Source organism: Aythya ferina, assembly GCF_964211825.1.
Source record: "Aythya ferina genome assembly, chromosome: Z".
NCBI lineage: Eukaryota > Metazoa > Chordata > Aves > Anseriformes > Anatidae > Aythya > Aythya ferina.
This window is the reverse complement of record NC_140299.1, coordinates 50,433,481-50,452,903: the sequence shown is the minus strand read 5'-3', so window position 1 is coordinate 50,452,903 and position 19,423 is coordinate 50,433,481. Positions and strand designations below refer to the sequence as shown.

Sequence of the window (19,423 nt, the reverse complement as noted above, 5' to 3'; positions counted from 1 at the left end):
ACTCATAAGACTTGATGCTGGACCATACTTGTGTTTTTGTTTTATGACTGAGGTATAGCAAGGGTGATCGGAATGTCTGGATATACAAACAATGAAAAAAGTGTAGCTAAATAAGTTAAATATGTTGACAAGAACAGCTGGTTTGTCACCTTATTTATAATACTGGACAATTTAAGCTGGAGAAGTAATTTGCTATATATTGCTACTTGAGATTCCCTGGTTTTGCTGGACTAGAAGGATCTTAATGCAACATATCTTAAAGGAGACACAAGTTTATGAGCACATACCCACTGTCAGGCTTACCAAAGTCATTCTCAAGCTGAATCTTTACTCAGGAACCAGTTGAGAAAGTCACAGCTCTGAAGTTTAAATAATACAACATACCACAGAGCAACACAGAGAATAAAGTAACACAGACACTGCAAAATCTCTTAAGAGAAACTTCTGAGAAACTCTTTTGGTGTGGCTGCATGTTCAAACTTTGCACCAAATAGGCCATCTCTAGAAGCCACCTTGCCGTTGCTATCAGAAATAGTCTGTTAGATCACTTATTTTAATCATGTCCTTAGTTCAGCACTTGCAAAGGCAAAAGTATTCTGAAGACCGTATAAAAATCTGATTCTACACATTGTCTGTATTTAATGCTAGCTTCTATCTTAATCAGAAGTGAAGTTACTCGGATGTTTTGCTGATGGCAAGATCAATCCCTTAAAAGAGCAGACCAGTAGGGGTTAATTGCTGTATAACAATTTGGAAATGTTATGACTAGTTTCAATATAAATACCCATGTATGAGTGACTTTTAAAACTCAAGGTTAAAGAAAGTCTGTGTAATTTCAGAGTTGTGTAAAAGTGGAAATGCATTTTGCTCTGTTTAGTATCAACATCCAAATTACATCGTGTACTTGAAAGAGTATGTTTTTCTTTTTTCAGATCTAGTGAAGAACTCAGAATACAATTTAAGCAATTGCTCATTGAGTAGCTCTGAAAACCCATACGCTACTATAAAAGACCCACCAGCTCTTGTACCAAAGAGTTCAGAATGTGGCTATGTTGAAATGAAGTCACCAGCTCGCAGGGACTCCCCATACGCTGAGATTGCCAGCTCTGCTTCAGCCAATAAGAATGTTTATGAAGTTGGTAAGTAGAAATTCTGCTTCGAGATTTTGAAGGTTAATAAGAGGAAGCACAAAATTCTTTTCCTTTGAATCAATTTAATGAAAACACATGAAAAAATACCTACTGAAAAAAATTATGATCCTTTCAAATTCTATTTTTTGTTCAAAAACTGTAAAAACAAACTCATTATTTTCAGATAAGTGGTGTAATTCACAAGAGCACCATTTAAAAATGCCTTGAGCTCTATGTTCCATAATCCACAGCTACCTCTGGATTTCCTTAGTTTGAAAGTCTTTCTGTAAACAACTGCAGAAGATATGCTCAGTTTTTAACTGCAATATAATTCAGATCTGTTAAGTACTGAACACAGGTGGAACAAGTGTATATAGGAGGGATAGAAAAGGTCTGTTTCCTCTCCTTGAGCAGAAAAGTGCATTTTCACCCACAGAAGTGATATTTTAATGATAGGAGTCCTATACGGTTGCTGCATTACTGTAGTTACAGAAAACATTAGGGTCTTGTAGCATATTATTTCCCTAATGGTCTCAAGACCAGAATAATGTGTGTGTCACACATTACAGGACACCATTTTCCATTACTGTTCCCAGTTAGCTATTCTTCTGAAATCCATCAGTATCTGTGTTGTATTTTTTAAGGATTTTTATAAGATCTTGATTAAAATCCCCCATTTTTAAAAAAATTAATCTTTATTTTTTTTATTTGTCCATATAGAGAGAACATACATGTATGCTGATCCGCTTGGTTTTGTCATTAAATATACTCATGGTAGGGCCCCGATGCAAGCTTAGAGGCACTATTTGGTGTAAAGCTCGAATGCCTTAGCATCAACTCACCAACACACCTTCATTTCAGGACTCAGCATGACAAGGAATCTTTGCCTTGGAGCAGATAGAATATTTTGTTATGCAAACTGCAACGAAATACAGTGTTTTCTCTTTGCCATTTCTTGTGCTGAACATATGTGCTCTCTTTTATTGCAGAACCAACAGTGAGCGTTGTCCAGGGAGCATTCAGCAGCAGTGGACGTTTCAGCCAGGATCCTTATGATCTTCCGAAAAACAGCCACATTCCATGTCACTATGACTTGCTACCAGTTCGAGACAGCCCCACATCCTCTACAAAGGAGGTTGGCAGTGAATGACCCCAAAAGCTGAAGTGTAGCACAGTGGGACTCTCAAGGGGACAAGTGGCATGGCTCCTTCCTCTAGTTTACCATCCTATGGCTCCTAATCTGTCCAGCAGGCGATTGCTGTACATAAAACAGGAATCTCTACATGAAGTTTGTATTGTGTATACAAGTGACGGATGGACAAATGCCACACTTGGGAGACCTTGATTGTTCTTTTTTTTTTTTTTTCATGGCAGTTAATTTTATAGAAACAGGTATACAACACATTTATACTGTAATATACTGGCTTAAAAATCTTAGTTTGCAGTTTTGCTAACAGATCCCACTTCAGCTACTTTATATGTGGACTTGATATTTGTCATGTTTCAAAGTAGAAAATACTCCCAGGACAGTGCAACTTGCCAAATGCCACTTTATACAGGTGATTAGTTATGTAGAAGAAAAACTGCCTTGCCAAATTTTACCTTCCATTCTGATCTTTAGTCAAGACATACTAAGAAACAAGATCAGATGGGTTGTGAGTAAGCACAATGCTGCAATTGTTTGGGAATTCCATCATCAGGCATTTTTTGTCCCTTACTGATGGTGGGAATACTTTGCTTGAATAGTTTTGAAGATGACAAAAGCATTGCATACATCAATATTATACGATGCCTCAAGATCTCTGGGTACTCCAAACCCAGCACCAGTCCTCAACAAATCTTTTGCTACATTTCAACTCCATATGCTGCAGTTCTGACCACTATTTCTTCCATACACAACTAATAATCCACAACATATCAGTAATTACTTCATAAAATATGTAAATTAAATCAGATTATTTTTGTCAGCATGGACTGAGTGTGTAAGGAGTGGAAAAAGGTGATGAATTATGTAAACCTGACTTGCAATGAAAGGTTTACATTTTATAAACAGGTAGTAATAATTACTGTAATATAGGGTAAAAACAGTTAAATGTTGTGATTTTTTTCTTAGAAATAACTAAGCAATCTCTGTGCATACTTGCTAAAGGCACCTTTTCTTTTTTATAGTTGATGTAGGGAAAAACATGCTTAAGCTGGTCTTTTGCATTGCTAATAACGTGACACATGTACTCCCATTCTTCATTAACTTCTGTCTCAATTTTTAAGGTGTACATCTGTGTTCCTAGTGATCTAGCTTGTAATTGCAAAAAATATTCTACTGTGTGTCTTTTTTTCTTTTTTTTTTTTCTTTTTTTTTTTTTTTTTTTTTTGCATTTTTGCCAACTGGCCTTTACTTTGTCTGGTTAAAGAGACCTCTGGGTGGAGGAAGAGGATTAAAGTAAGGATAATGTCATAGTGATACTATAAGAGGTGGTGAGCAATTACATAATAGTTTAACTTGAATTCTAATGAATTCATTGGAAAAATAAAATATCAAGGTTTTTTTGTTGGGGATAATAACAATGCAAAAAAAGTATTAAAAAAAAAAAAAAAAAAAAAAAAAAAGAACAGACTGCCTCTTTGAAGTGTAGCTCATTCTGTTGACTACATGGATGGAGACCATCCTTCCAAAAGGATCTTTTCTCTGTTTGAAACGGTCTGAAAAAGATACCTTTAGAAACCTAAAAAAGATATTCTCAGCTGTTGCAATATTACTTCCAGCTGCTTGTACGGTGATGCCATCTGCTGATGTGCTTGTGACACAATCGCAGCAGTCTTCACCCTGCCCTAGTACCAACTCTGTAGCTTGTTATGAGGAGTTTAGGGATATAGGTGCTTGCATACTATGGCATACAATGGGAAGCATAAAGTCCTACTAGTCTCTTCTTTTCTGCACTGGAGTCACATTTTGGCACATGAGACCTGTGATACACTCACTATATGATGTGAAGTGGAGCTGATAGGTCAGTAGTCTGGTATGTGTGCCAGCTCAGCACAGGGACCGCTGTGACAGTTTTAAGCCTGGAGTGCAGCAGAGCCTGAGACAATGAATTATCTATCATGGTGGAATAGATGCACTCCTGTGAAAATCATAACCAGTTGCCATTGAAATACTAAATGCAACAGGGTATCAAATGGAAAAACAAACAAACACACACTTTTGGAAATGTTTTTGAAAACAAACCCCTGGATTGAAATGGAAATAGCATGTGCTTTTATTTGTTGTCATTGAAGTGGTGATAAATGAGAGTTCTGCATCAGAGACTTTGTAGCAGGTGTGCTTAACCTCGGGGAAAGCATATGCCTGTTTGCAGCACCCCTTAATGGTCCTGGCTCTTGCTGGTTGTAAGCACTGACCTTTGCACTTCCTTGGAATAAACTTGATCAGCTTTGGTCATTGTCAGCATAGCAATTAAATACCCGGTTTTAAAAGCCAATCACCATTTAATCCCTCCATAAAACAAATTTGTGTGCATATAGGAACGTGTAGTGCTAATGGTATATACATGTGTTTGTACTGCGTGAAACAGACTTTAAAATAAAACCTTTCTCTGAAGCCGTGAATAGAAAATGCTGTATTTGGCAATTGTAAGCTCACAAAAATTTATTTTCTTACTCTGTATAAAATGTGGAGACCTCTAGATAAATAAATCCTCATCACAGAAACAGTTCTTTTTTTAATATGAAGCAATGAAGAGCTCAATACATGATTTTTAATTGGTTTGAAAACTTCCTCTAGTGATATATTCAGCCAGATATTTGTGAGAACAAATGAATTTCTGATACTTTTGCCATTGTTTATGTTCTAAGTATATACATAGCCATGTATACATAGCCAGCCTTTCTGTGAGTAAAAATCCTGCTGTGTAGTCAGCGTAAGCAATGTCTAGATATGTCTGAGCTGTATTTGCAGTACATCTAGGTCAAGTAAATGACTTGTGAATTCACTTCAGCGGATGGTTGTTGGTAGACACTCACAAAATGGGTTGCCTGTAGGGGTAATACATTCCTCTTGAATGGAACCTTTATATCATTCATTTGAGAGGAAAAAAGCACCTGGGACTTCTGTTTGCAATCCTTCCATCTCCTGCACAGCTGTTAGGGAGGCTAGCTCTGGAGTACATCTGTTGTCAATTTAACAGATTCAAAACTCAACTCTCATGACTGTAACAATCCTTTTTGCAGATCATAGTCCGCTCTTAAAGAACTAAAATGCTTTTGAACATCCATTCCATATGCTGGTGGGAACTTAATGAGTAAGTTGATGCAATAGTTTTACCAAACACCAGCTACACAGAGAATTGGCTTCACCACAGATAGGATTGGAAAGAAATGCTTGTTTCTGCATGTTCACATGATAAGAGTGAGCAATATAGCACTGAAAAATTGAGATAGCTATCCCCTAGCAAGTTGTTTAGCAGTTTAATAAAGTGCAAAATTCCGCACAAAGTGAATAGCTGATTTTAAAGCATGTGGTAAGTATAAACTTTAAGTTTAAATAGTACAGGCTTATTAATTCTGGTCACTTAGAAGCATAATAAACCCCAAGGGCTTTTTATTTTATCAAATATTTTTAATATTTTAAACACACTGTTATGCATAAATTTTGTCCTTATCTTGATCTACTCAGAGAACTCCCATCAATTTTAATTGTAAATGCACGTGCAGATTAGAGGAGAATGAAGATTTTGTTGTAATCGTACTTTCTGCTAAGACAATCTGCAAAGTCAAGTTAATACTGAAATTAGAATAAAAATTCAGAAGCAGAAAATGCATCATTTAACATACGTTGAATTTTCAAAGTACTGTGACTACAACTGGATATTTTAATTAGATGTTTCCAAATAGTGATCCTTACACTGAAGCTCTATAATCCAGACTGAAGAATACAGAGCTAATTTTGACAAAAATGCTTTATATTAAAGATTGCATATATAGTAGTTTAAATGACTGAAAACAATTGTGTGTGTGTTTATTAATTACTGTATAGAAAATCTTTCCATTTTTGGTACACTTACACTAGTGCTAGAGCACTGAACCTAACTCTTATATTTTCATTTTTTTAGCCCACAAGACTTCACTTTGATAAGACTGAATTGTAATATATTTTTAAAGAAAACCTATCAAGTATGTCTGGATTCTTTTTTTTTTTTTTTTCCTTTTTTTTTTTTTTCGTAGCTGTAACAAAACAAAAACAAAAACCTGTTTCATTGTTAAAATATATCTATTTTCCAAAGATGACTGATGTTCATCATTTTGCCCTTCACTACCATTTATTTCACTTCACATACTTGTAGGTTAACATAATAAAGTTTCTAATGAAAGATGGGAAATGGTTGAATTTATTTCTCCTTCCCCCTCCCCCTTAGGCTCCTTACGATGAATATTAAATTGAATGGGAAATATAAATAATGTTATCATTGCTGGACCAACAAGTAATGTATTTTATTTTCCCTCTTATAAAAAGCCAGTAGTTTCTGAGATGCTTTGCAGAATAGCAAGGCTGATTTGGGATTCTAAACTGCTGAACTTTTATTACTGTCAGATCACGCAGGAATCAGTTCTCTGAAGCGGGTGACTCTTTCAAACCTGTCTCTTGAATGCATAAAGCTTTGCCCTTGAAAAAGATGTGGAACTGAACTGCCAAAAGCAAGGTGATTTTCCTTTTTTGTAGGACAATAACATTTGACTGACCAAAGCCAAAGTAAAAACCAAACCATGTAAAAACATCGGGTAAAATGAGATGCTGTTCTTTTTGATTTTTAACTTTGACTCTCTATATGAACCTAAAAGCAGTGGCTACAGGTATGTGGTGTGGGAAATTGTTCATTGCTATCACTGTTTGCTCAAGGATGAGGGATTTAGCATTAGATACTAACAGGAAAGCGTTACATCCCACAGAAGATTCTTAAGGACTAGTTCAATTATGTTTCGCCTTAAGCAAACAAGTAGTAGTTAGTTACCGTGACACCTACACTGAAGATCATGCCTCAGATTTGTGAGTGATTGTGTGGGTTATACAGATTACTTCTAGGGTTCTAACCACCAATAGAAAGTAAAGACTCTCTAGTTCTCCCAAGACCATCGAAAACACTGAGTGGACTGCCTTCAACAGGATAGCCAACAATAAATGAAATGCCTCAAACATATGTGCATGTTTTCCAAAAACGACAGGATCTGATAATATTTGCATGGGTTAAATTACCTCATTAACACCTTAAATTTGTGATGAGACTTTACACTGCAATCAGCCAAAGTATAACCTCAGCAGCAGTTGAAAAGTAGTTTTTCAAACCGATTACTTGCCTTTGAACAAGTGTCCCACCTCACTACACCCTCCAGCTCATCCCTTCTCTTCAGAGATAATTATCAGAGATAATATAAGGAAAATTTGATTTCCATTCACTTTAATCTTCCCCTAAATCCCTATCATGGCAGTGGTAATGGTGTGTAGGATTTTGTTCCACATAAACATAATTTTAAAATAGGGAAGTGGAAAAGATAACGCTTTGAAAACAGCAGCAAGACAAAGAAAAGACTGGATACGAGCTTTTTCTAGCCATTGGTTTATTTTATCACCATGGAACCTAGCATGGTTACTGTATGCTCTGTATGGCACATGAAGACGAAGAGTGTTCCATCAATCAGATTCTTACCGTCATGAATCCGTGACACAATCAGCAATAATGGATGGCAATGCAGAAGCTCTGCTACATTTGTCTGAAGAATGCAAACAATTTCTGTGTACCATTATGGTTAAAACCTGCTTCTACTTATTCTTTGAATAACAAAAAAGTATGTTGCAAAAAAAATTTGGAAAGTAAGGTATTACCAGATGTGGTCTAGAAAAGCACTTTATTATTTTCTTCAAAATAAAAAGGAAAACCTGCACTTCGTTTTCTACTGCCTCTTAGTATCTTCCTACTCTTTTCCCCTTTTGTCTATGACATTGTTGACTGTGACTGAGGATGGGTAAGAGCTGCAACATTAGCTCCTGAAATGACAAGACACAGCACTATTGTGCTTTTCACACTGGGCAAAACAAAAATGAACCAAACAAAAACGAAAATAAAACATATTAGTGAGTTACTAGTTTGAAGAATAGAGTATGTGAGTCACCACTTTGACTGCTTCTCCTCCTTATACGCTTCTTTTAGCTACCTCTACAGTCTCCAAAGAGGGCCTTAAAATGTCATTTCTATTTTAAAAGAAGAAAATCCATTCTGCACACAAAAGCATATATAACATCACTGATTTATCAGCATTTTCTTTGTAATCGCTAATTGACTTTCTTTTTGGTTAATTAATTTAAAAAATGCAGAATACATGTATAAGGTTCATTTGATGCAACAAAAATATCTTTGAAACCCTACATTACAGTCACTTAAATGATATGGTGCCAAATGATTTGTACCCCTATTCAGAATCTGATCAGAATATGGAGCTGAATGAAATTACCCCTCATTTCAAACATATTATATGTAATTAAAATCCACAGAATTATAGAACATCCTAAATTGCAAGATACCAGCAAAGATCTTTGAATCCAACTCCTGGTTTCACACAGGGATGCGAAAGAAAATCAGACAGTGTGTCTGATCAACACTTTTGCCCCAGTTTGCTGTCATCTGCAAACTTTCTGAGGGAGCACTCAATTCCCTCATCCAAATCATCAATAAAGATATCTAAGAGGATGGGCCCAACACTGACCCCTGGGGAACATCATCGGAGACCAGTCTCAAGCTGAATCTGGATCACCCAGCACAGGTCCCCATGGGTGGGCGGCAGCTCCCCCCAGACCCCCTGCTCCTGCGGGGGCTCCTCTCCACGGGCTGCAGCTCCGGCCCGGGGCCTGCTCCTGCGGGGGCTCTCCATGGGCCGCAGCCTCCTCCAGGCCACATCCACCTGCTCCACCGGGGGCTCCTCCACCCATGGGGGGGCTGCAGCGTGGAGATCTGCTCCATGTGGGACCCATGGGCTGCAGGGGGACAGCCTGCTCCACCAGGGGCCTCTCCCTGCACAGCCCGCAGGGGAACTGCTGCTGCCTGCCTGCAGCACCTCCTGCCCTCCTGCGGCACTCACCTGGGGGCTGCAGGGATATAGCTCTCTCATTTCTCACTCTTCTCTCCCAGCTGCTGTTGCACAGCAGTTGTTTGTTGGTGGTGGTGTTTTTTTTTATTCTTTTTTATTTTTCCTTTTTTATTTTTTATTTTTTTCCACAGTTTTCCTAAATCTGCTCTCACAGAGGTGCAAAAGACATCGCTTACTGGCTCGGCTCTGGGCAGCAGCGGGTCCCTTTGGATCTGGCTGAAATCAGCCCTCATCTAACACAGGGCGGCTGCTGGGCTCTTCTCACAGAGGGCACCACTGCAGCCCTCTGCTACAAAACCCTTGCCACGTAAACCCACTACGCCTCGACTGGCTGGGTGCCTGATACACCCCAGGATACGGATGGCCCTCCTGGCTGCCCAGGCACACTGCCGGCTCGTGTTCAGCTCGCCGCTGACCAGAACCCGCGATCACTCTCCGCAGGGCTGATCTCCAGCATCTCACCCCCAGGCAGTACATATAGCCAGGGCTGCCCCTTCCCAGGTGCAGAATCGGGCACTTGTTCTTGTTAAACTTCAGATTGTTGGTGATTGCCCAGCTCTCCAACCTGTCTAGGTCTCTCTTCAGGGCCTCAGCACCCTCGCTGGAGTCAACAGCTCCACCCAGTTTGGTATCGTCTGTATTGGTATCCCAGTTTGGTATGGGATATCCCTTTTGGCAGTTTGGGTCAGCTGTCCTTGCCCACTGCTCTTGCAGAGCCTCTTTGTCGTCAGCAGAGCGCTGGGGGGCTGCTCTGGCTGCTCTTGCACAGCCTCTTTGCCACCATTTGTCCCTCGTGGGGCCTGGAGCTGAGCTCTCTGGGTGCCTGTTGCTCCAGAGCAGAAGGAGCTGAGCCCTCTACTCTTGCAGGGGACCTTTTCCCTTCCTTGAGCACCGTGGGGCCTGGTGCTATAGATGAGTCAGCTTCTTGGTGCTGAGCTGAGCACCTCTGAGCTGGGTTGCTTGCTCCTGCTGGACCTCTTTCCGCTCACTCATGTCATGTCCCACCACTGCTGGTACCAGGGCCTTTTATGGTGCCCTTTCCCTAAATCAAGCACCATGGCACCTGGCCCTCTGCTCCTACAGGGCTTGAAAGCCCTGCTCGGAGCTCCACAGAGAGGGGACGTGTGCTCTCGCAGGGGCTCTGCGCCCTGAGGAGAGAGCGCCCCATGGAGCTGGGCCTTCTGCATCGGTAGAGCCTCTGTGCCTTGCCTGGGCTGCAGTGAGCTCATTTGGGAACCCTGTCTCCATTTCACACGGGCGACGCTTTCCCTCCCGGGACTTCCCCGTGTGTCCCTCCACAGGTTTGTGGCCTCCTTTGTGCTCTGGGCTGGGTCTGCTCAGCTCTTGAAAACCCCCATGCTCAGGGGTGACCCCAACTTGCTAGAAAACCCACTCCTAAGCCTGACAGGGCTTCCTGACTGTTCTTCATAACCCTGAGAAGACTTCTCTGGTTTTCCCTATCACCAGCCTGGACTTGTCCAGGCCCAGATCTGCCTCCGCTCTTCCTCCCAGCTACAGCGGGGAAGATCTTCAACGAGGTGAAGGGCAAAGTCCTGCAGCTGAGCAAGAACGGCCCCAGGAAGCAGCACTCGCTGGGAGCTGTCCAGCTGGGGAGAAGGGCTTTGCAGGGAAGGAGCTGGGGTCCTGCTGGACTCCACCTTGGAGTCACTGCTGCTTTGGAGCACCAAGAGTTGCTGGAGGGTCCTCCAGTGAGAGCCAGGTCCCAATGGCAGAGCCACATCGGACCCTGCAGACACACAGCAGGAACCTGGGGAAAAGCTGAGCTGGGTGAAGCTCTGCAGCCAATGGACCCTCTGAAACAGTTATTTCTGGAATTTCTTGCATATTTGGAAATGTTTGCTGGATTTCACACTGGCAATGCTGTATCTTCCTGGACTTCCACAGGAGTCCCTCCCTACACGGGCTTGTGACACTTGTGCCCTGGGTTGGGCCCACGCAGGTTTCAAAAACCTCCAAGCTCTGGGATGCCAACAACTTGCTGGACAAACCGTTCAGGTGTTTTGTGAGCCTCACAGAACTTTTGGTATTTCCTGATCTCCAGCCTGAACCTCCCCAGTCCCAGCTGATGCTGCTTTTCTCTGCTCCTGTTGCCAGGCACCGCTGGGAAGAGCCTGTCCCCATCCCTGTCATCCCTTCTCCCAGGCACCAGGCAGTGCTGTCAGGTGTCCCTAAGCCTCCTCTGGTCCATGCTGAGCCAGCCCCAGCTCCACGCACCCTCCTCACAGGGCAAGTGCTCCAGCCCCACCGCATCAGTGGCCTCTCCTGAACCCCTCTGGCTTGCTGATGTCTCTCCCACCCAGGACCCCCAAAGGATGACAAGTGCTGACCGCTCTCTGGGGTCATCTGCTCTAGATGTTCTAGATGACCCCAGAAAAAAAGAAGGGAGAAAAACACTGAGAACAAGTCAAGGGCTGCCTTTGGCTTGGCGTGGGAAGAAGCAGGGCAACTCAGAGAACTGGCCAGCAGAGCTGGAGGGTGGGGAGAGCTTGTGGGACTGTGTGGTGCTGCCTCAAAGGCAGGCGTGAGGTTTTATTGACTGGACACTGCCGTCGAATGGACTTGGAGATGTCTGCCGTGGTCAGGGTGAGCTGATGGTGCCCTGGGGAGACACGGCCAAGGCTGCAGAGACTGGTGGAGAACACTGATGCCCAGAAGAAGACAACCACTTTGTGGGGCAGAGTGGTAATGACATTGTGCTAGGCACAGACGCAGGTGCCGGGGCCAGAGCCCTGCCAGAGCGAGCGCTGCGGGGCAGGACGGCCCATTGTGATGGCTCCGAGCGATGCCCTGTGAGAGCCGTGAGCGACGCATTGTGACTGCGTGGCCCTCGCTGCTCATATGCGGGCGCAGAGTCCCACCGCGCCGGCTAGTGCCCGCACTCCGGCTGAGCGGTTCCGTGAGGTCTGGAGTGAGGAGCGAGGTTGGCCTTGGTGCTGGTGTCGTGCCCTGGGAGTTGCTGCAGTAGCTCTCAGTGCCCTTCCCAGAGCCATCGGAGCTTCTTCCGCGGCCCTGCGTCGTTCGGGCCGTCGGGAGACCCGGGACGAGCGCTCAGAGCAGCAGAGGTGAGCGCGGTGGGGACACCTTCCCCGCCCTGGGCCCTGGGCAGCTGGAAGGGTTTCCTCCTGGAGGGAGCTGCACAACTCTTGCAGCCGCCCCCGGCTCAGCCCATGACCATGGCCTCTTGTCTGCCTTTTGCAGCGTGACTCCTGCTGCTGCAGCGCCGGTGAGAGGGAGCGGCTCGTCATCGCCACTTCTCCCCAGCTCACCTCAGCAGGTGGAGAGCATGGCCACGGAGCTGGACACCCGCTGTCCCATCTGTCTGGACAGCTGGGTGAACCCCAGCTACGTGCTGCCGTGCCTCCACCGCTTCTGCTTCGCCTGCATCCAGCGGTGGGCTGAGAGCAAGCCCGAGTGCCCCCTCTGCAAGCGCAGGGTGAGCTCCATCGTGCACTCGGTGCGGGCGGACAACAGCTTCAAGGAGCTCGTCATCCCACCACCTGCGGAGGCACCGGTCAGCGCCCAGCAGGCAGATGCAGACGCAGCTCCTGCCCAGCCAGCTGCCCGACCAGAGGCTGCAGGACCAGTGCCCACAGCCTCTGTGGGCGGCCTCCACCCCTTCGTCTGGGCGTCCCTCTTCCGCGTCTACCCTGCTGTGCTCCAGCCCCTGCTGCCCTGGCTGCGCCACGAGCTGGGGCAGCTCCTCGGGGATGACGGCAGGGCAGCCTCAGAAGCGCAGCGCAACGTCATCTCAGGGCTGCGCTTCTTTGGCCTGGACGAGGGGGCCCTCGCCCTGCTGCTCAGGACCTCCCTGGGAAGGCAGACGGCCGGCTTCGTGCAGCGGCTCCTTGCCGCTGCCGTGCAGCGCTGCAGCGGGGAGGCCCGAAACATCCTGGGCCTGGGGGCCTCCCCAGCTGCCGGAGGACAGGAGGGCAGCCCTGCAGCAGTCCCCAGCCACGCCGCCGCATCGCTGGGGACACCAGCAGCCGGCCCAGAGAGCTCCGAGGGAAGCAACGCACAGGAGCTCCCTGGCACCTCATCCGCTGCCCTCTGCCGGGGACCCAGCCGCCGTCCATCCACCCCGGTTCCTGCGCCTGGAAACCAACAAGCGCCAGCGGAGGAGCCAGAGGAGGCCGCGGCCGGTCCCTCCACTGCCGGCCAGGGCAGGGACCAAAGACGCAGGGGGCCCCGGCGAGCTGCAAAGAGGAGGGCCCCCACTTCCCAGGACTCTGCCCCACCCACAAAGAGGCCACCCCGCCGGCGACACTAGCGCAGTGCCCCAGGAGCTGGCCTAGCTGGGGCTGGGCCAGCAGATGGGGCACTGCCGGCAACCGGGGGGAACAGGGAGGCTCACAGCAGTCTAAGGCTTTTAGACAGCAAATAAAGCCATGAAAACTGCAGAAAATGTCTCAGTATTTGTGACAACACAGCTGGTGTCTCTGTCCCTACCCTCGCTGCTTCCTCCCCCTTTGCCTCCTGATATTCCCACCACTTCCTCGTGTGTCCGCTGGGCCTGAAGGCCAGTGGCTTCAGACAGGTGGCAGAAGGATACGTCGATGCAGCCTTCACAGGGCCAGCTGGGGTGTCGGTGTTGGTGTGATTTTTCCCCACGAACAAGGCACTACTGAGCTGCTCCCCCAAAAAACGCATGCTGCCCATTTCCAGGCCTGCACGTCTGCAGCTGCCCGGTGTCCAGACAAGGCAGGAACCCCAAGAAGCTCAACGAGGTGAAGGGCAAAGTCCTGCAGCTGAGCAAGAACGGCCCCAGGAAGCAGCACTCGCTGGGAGCTGTCCAGCTGGGGAGAAGGGCTTTGCTGGGAAGGAGCTGGGGTCCTGCTGGACACCACCTTGGAACCACAGGATCGCAGAATGGTTTGGGTTGGAAGGGTCCCTCGCGACCACCCAGTCACACTACCCCTCCCACCATGCCCCGTCATGGCCACGAACACCTGCCGTTAATTGAGGAGGCCCAAACCTCCGTCCACTGTGGTCTTGACTGCTTCCAGCAAAGGGGAATCCACAGCTTCTCCGAGCAAGCCGTTGCAGTGCCTCAGCACTCTCTGAGCAAAGAACGTCTGCCTCAAGTCTGATCTACGTCTACCCTCTTGAAGTATAGAAGCGTCACCCCTTCTCCTGTCACTACCTTCCCTTGTAAAGACTTTTCCCCTCCAAAACAAAGGAAACAAATGATCCCCTCAGCAACCAACCGGCACTGGGCAGAGCAATGCTGAGCGGGGAAGTGCGTTGGGCTGACGTGGCAAGGCCATGAAGGGGAGCTGCAGGGACGGCTTCTGCCAGAAGCGGGATGGAGCTGGCTCCCCCACAAGGGACCCGCTGGTGGCCAAAGCGGAGCCAGCGTGCAATGCGCAGGGTGCAGCTCCAGCTGCAGCAGGCTTGCCTGTTAGGAAGAGTTTCTTCCTGGAGAGGCTTCTCCAGCCTCGGGACGGGCTGCCCAGGGAAGTGGTGGGATCCCCATCTAGCGGTCTTTGCTAACGGTCTGTCGCAACGGTCTTTGCCATCCGTGCTTGTCCGCTGCGTGGGAAGAGCCCAGCCATGGTATCCACCCCGCAGAAAGCCATGGCCTCCGCAGCTCTCGCGGCCTCTCCAGCCACAGCTAGCGACGTGGCGACCCAGACGGAGGTGTCGGGGAAACACGCGGCCGTCCCGCTCTTGGGCTGCAGGCTGTGCCCGAGTCTTCTGTCAGTGTCTGACAGCAGCAGCGCTGGGTATGCCTGTGGGAGGTGTGCCCAGGCTGAAGAATTGCTCAGCCTGGTGGCAGAGCTTTGCGAGGATGTGATGCTGAGGAGCATCAGGGAGTCAGAGAGGGCAACTGGCTGCTGGAAGCATCCTCCAGCCACCCGGAGACAGACACAGGAGCCAGCCGCCACACAAGAAACAAGGAGTCCCCCGTCCCACCAGGCAGCCACTACCCAAAAGACACAGCTTCCCCCATCGCGCCAGGCAGTAGGAGGGGACCTAGGTCAAGGAGGGCAACGGAAGCTGGGTTCTGCTCGGCATGGTAGGTGAGCCCTCTCCCTGCCCACCTCACCTTCCCGACCACCCTTCTGTAACAGGTATGAGGCTCATAGAACTTGACAGTCAAAACAACGATGGAGATGAAAGCCCATCCCGGTTGGAGGGGGTGCCAAAGACAAGGCAGCCTCCCCCCCGCATCACTCCATCTCCTGTCTAGAAAGACGGAATGGTTATCACCATGGGGGACTCCCTGCCGAAAGGGACAGAGATTTGCCGCCTGGACCCAACCCACCCAGAAGTCTGTTGCCCCCCTGGGGCTCGGGTAAGAGACATTGCCAGGAAAGTCACTCGCCTGCTGCAGCCCTCTGACTACTACCCGCTAATGGATTTTTAAGGCTGGAATGACAACGTAGCAAGGAGAAGTCCAAGAGCAATCGAAAGGGACTTCAGGTCGACTGGTTGAAGGATCAGGGGCACAGGTCATGTTTGCCGCTGGTTGGGTTGGAAGGGTCCCTCACGACCACCCAGTCACACTACCCCTCCCACCATGCCCCGTCATGGCCACGAACACCTGCCGTTAATTGAGGAGGCCCAAACCTCCGTCCACTGTGGTCTTGACCACTTCCAGCGAAGGGGAATCCACAGCTTCTCTGAGCAAGCCATTGCAGTGCTTCAGCACTGCAGTGCTTCAGCACTGCAACGGCTGCCCAGGGATGAGGTGCAATCCCCATCTCTCGAGGTATTTAAGTGATAAGTGGTTGTGGCCCAAAGGACATGGTCTCATCATGGGACTCTAGGTGAGGCTAATGGTTGGACCTGATAATCTTGTGCGTCTTTTCCAACCTGGAAGATTATATGCTTCTACAACAGTGCATGCAGGCAGGGCGTTGAAAGAAGGGCACTCACTGCTCTTTTTCAACAGTGCCCCAGGAGCTGGCGATGCCGGGGCTGAGATGGCATGTGTGGCACATGCTGTCAGGCATTTGGGACCAGAAGGCTCACAGCAGTCACAACACGCCCACAGACAATGACTCCACCACCTCCCTGAGCAACCCATTCCAATGCCTTACTACTCTACAGGAGAAGAACTCTCTCTCAATTGCCATCCTGAAACTCCCAAGCCATTCTCTCCAGTCCTATCACTAGTTATCTGTGAGAAGAGGCTGACCCCCAGATCCCCACACCTTCCTTTCAGGTAGCTGTAGAGAGCGGTGAGGTCTCCCCTGAGCCTCCTCTTCTCCAGACTAAACAACCCCAGTTCCCTCAGCCGCTCCTCACAGGACTTGTGCTCCAGGTCCGTCACCAGCTTTGTAGCCCTTCTCTGGACATGCTCCAGGGCCTTGATGTCTTTCTTTTGGACATTTCATGTGTCCAAAACTGAACACAGTACTTGAAGTGATGCCTCACCATAGCAGAGTACAGGGGGACAGTCACCTACTCTCTAGGCTACACTATTCCTGATACAAGCCAGGATGCCATTGGCCTTCTTGGCCACCTGGGCATACTGACAGCTCATGTTCAGGTGAGTGTCAATCAACACCCCCAGATCCTTTTCCTCTGCACAGCTTTCCAGCCACTCTGTCCTTCAGATTGTCAATGTTCCTCTGGATAACAACACGACAATCTGGTCAGTCAGCCGCTCTCTGTAGTTTCCTGTGGTGTGCAAGTTTTCTGAAGGTGCGTTCTACCACATTTTCCAGATTATTGACACAGATGTTAAAGAGGAGTGGAACCATTATTGACCCTACTCATTGCTGGTCTCCAGCTAGAGTTTGACCACAACCCTCTGGATCCAGCCATTCAGTCACTTTTTGATCCACCTCACTTTTGGCTCATCCAGCCCTTACTTCAACAGCTTCTCTATTAGGATCCTTGTTTCCCCTCTCTCCCCATTACAAGTAACTTTTGAAAAACATAGCCCAAAATCTCTGATTACACTAGATGCTGACTGGCTGTCACTTCAAATTCTTCAAGGTTGCTAGTAAGGTCTTCAAATTTCATTTCTGGAAAAATACTTCAGGCCCAGCATACAATCTTCTGTACCAACAAATGCAGGTATTCTGTCTGTAACATTACATATAAACAAAAATGAATGTATATGACAGTCTATACCAAGAAACAATTCCAATCTAGCAAAGACATTTTCATGAACATGATGACAATAGATGAGGCTCTGCTCTCTGTACTCACTCACATACTCTAGAAGAAGTGTCTGTAGCCAAAAGAGCCATGGCAATTTTATTTATTCAGTGTCTAGTATAAAACTATAACTTATCCTATTCCAACATTAGATTCTACATATATGAATGAGGAATACGTGGTTTGAGGTGACAGGAATAAGCTCGGTAATTTTTGAGATCACTTGTGTCTCAAGTAATTTTGTATATAGCCTATCAAGTTGGTGTTGACAAACTAACATTGAGACAACACAGTAGGGAAAAAATACACACAAATAAAGAGCATTGTTTGAAGTTAGTTTTTTTTTTTTTTAAGTAACATATTTAAACATTTAATTTTGTTGCATTACATAAAGGCAAAAGATTTTCCTATGTCAACAGCCTTTCCGTCATCCGCTAGGCAGGTGACCCGGTCAGAGAAGGAGATGGGGTTGGTCAGGCAGGACTTGACTTTCATGATGTCGCGCTGACTGCGCCTGATTCTGCGCTTGTTTTGCACATGCTGTGCGATTGCCTTCAAGATGACCTGTTCCACCTCCTTTCCTGGCACCGAGGTCAGGCTGACAGGCCTGTAGTTCCCCGGGTCCTCCTTCCGACCCTTCCTAGAGATGGGCATCATGTTAGCAAGCCTCAGGTCATCTGGGACTTCTGCGGATGACCACGACCGCTGAGAGATGCTGGAAAGCGGCTCAGCAATCACATCCACTGGTTCCCTCAGCACCCTCGTGTGGATCCCACCTGGCCCCATGAGACACTGACAGTCCAGGGGGAGCTGCAGGTCTCCCCCTGAGAGCTGGACTGTTTCCCCCTGAACTGTGAAGGGTTTCTTCTGCTCGTCATCCCAGACTTCCAGGTCGGGAGGCTGAGTACGCCAAGGATAAGTGGTCTGGCTAGGAAAGACAGATGTAAAGAAGGCATTCAGAACCTCAGCCTTTTCCTTATGCTCAGTACTCGTCTTCCCCCCTGAGTCCAATAGAGGATGGAGATTCTCCTTGGCCCTCCTCATACTGTAAATATATCGGGAAAAACCTTCTTTGTTATCCTTTACCATAGTGGCCAGATTAAACTCATGTTTGACTGTAGCCTTTCTGATTCTCTCTTTGCATGTGCTAGCAAACTGCTTGTACTCTCCCCGAGTTGCCTGTCCCTTCTTCCACTGGATACAGACTCTCTTTCTCCCGGAGACTCAGCAAAAGTTCCCTGTTCAGCCACACCAGTCTTCTTCCCTGCCAGATTATCAGAAGGATTGAGATGAGGCAGCGTGGAGATGTGCTCCATGTGGCACCCATGGGCTGCAGGGGGACAGCCTGCTCCTCCAGGGGCCTCTCTCTGCACAGGCCTTACGGAAGGTGCTGCTGCCTGCCTGGAGCACCACCTGCCCCCCTGCTGCACTGTCCTGGAGGGCTGCTTCTCACTCCTCACCCTACCACGTGCTGGTGTGCAGTAGATTTTTGTTTGTTGGTTGGTTTTTGTTTGTTGGTTTGTTTCTTCCTTTACTTCAACCTGCTCTCACAGAGGTGCAAAAGACATCGCTTACTGGCTCGGCTCTGGGCAGCAGCGGGTCCCTTTGGATCTGGCTGAAATCGGCCCTCATCTAACACGGGGCGGCTGCTGGGCTCTTCTCACAGAGGGCACCACTGCAGCCCTCTGCTACAAAACCCTTGCCACGTAAACCCACTACGCCTCGACTGGCTGGGTGCCTGATACACCCCAGGATACGGATGGCCCTCCTGGCTGCCCAGGCACACTGCCGGCTCGTGTTCAGCTCGCCGCTGACCAGAACCCGCGATCACTCTCCGCAGGGCTGATCTCCAGCATCTCACCCCCAGGCAGTACATATAGCCAGGGCTGCCCCTTCCCAGGTGCAGAATCGGGCACTTGTTCTTGTTAAACTTCAGATTGTTGGTGATTGCCCAGCTCTCCAACCTGTCTAGGTCTCTCTTCAGGGCCTCAGCACCCTCGCTGGAGTCAACAGCTCCACCCAGTTTG

At 47.5% G+C, this 19,423-nt stretch overlaps 1 protein-coding gene across 1 annotated transcript in view; it reads left to right on the top strand.

Annotated features, from left to right (window-relative positions):
- Positions 1-4,838, top strand: part of MEGF10 (multiple EGF like domains 10) — a 103,046-nt gene extending 98,208 nt beyond the window's left edge. The window contains exons 25-26 of the mRNA XM_084505324.1: positions 933-1,139; positions 2,120-4,838. Coding sequence (XP_084361450.1) covers positions 933-1,139; positions 2,120-2,280 — 368 coding nt within the window. The 3' untranslated portion in view covers positions 2,281-4,838. The remainder of the gene's footprint in view (positions 1-932; positions 1,140-2,119) is intronic.
- The last annotated feature ends 14,585 nt before the right edge of the window (positions 4,839-19,423 follow it).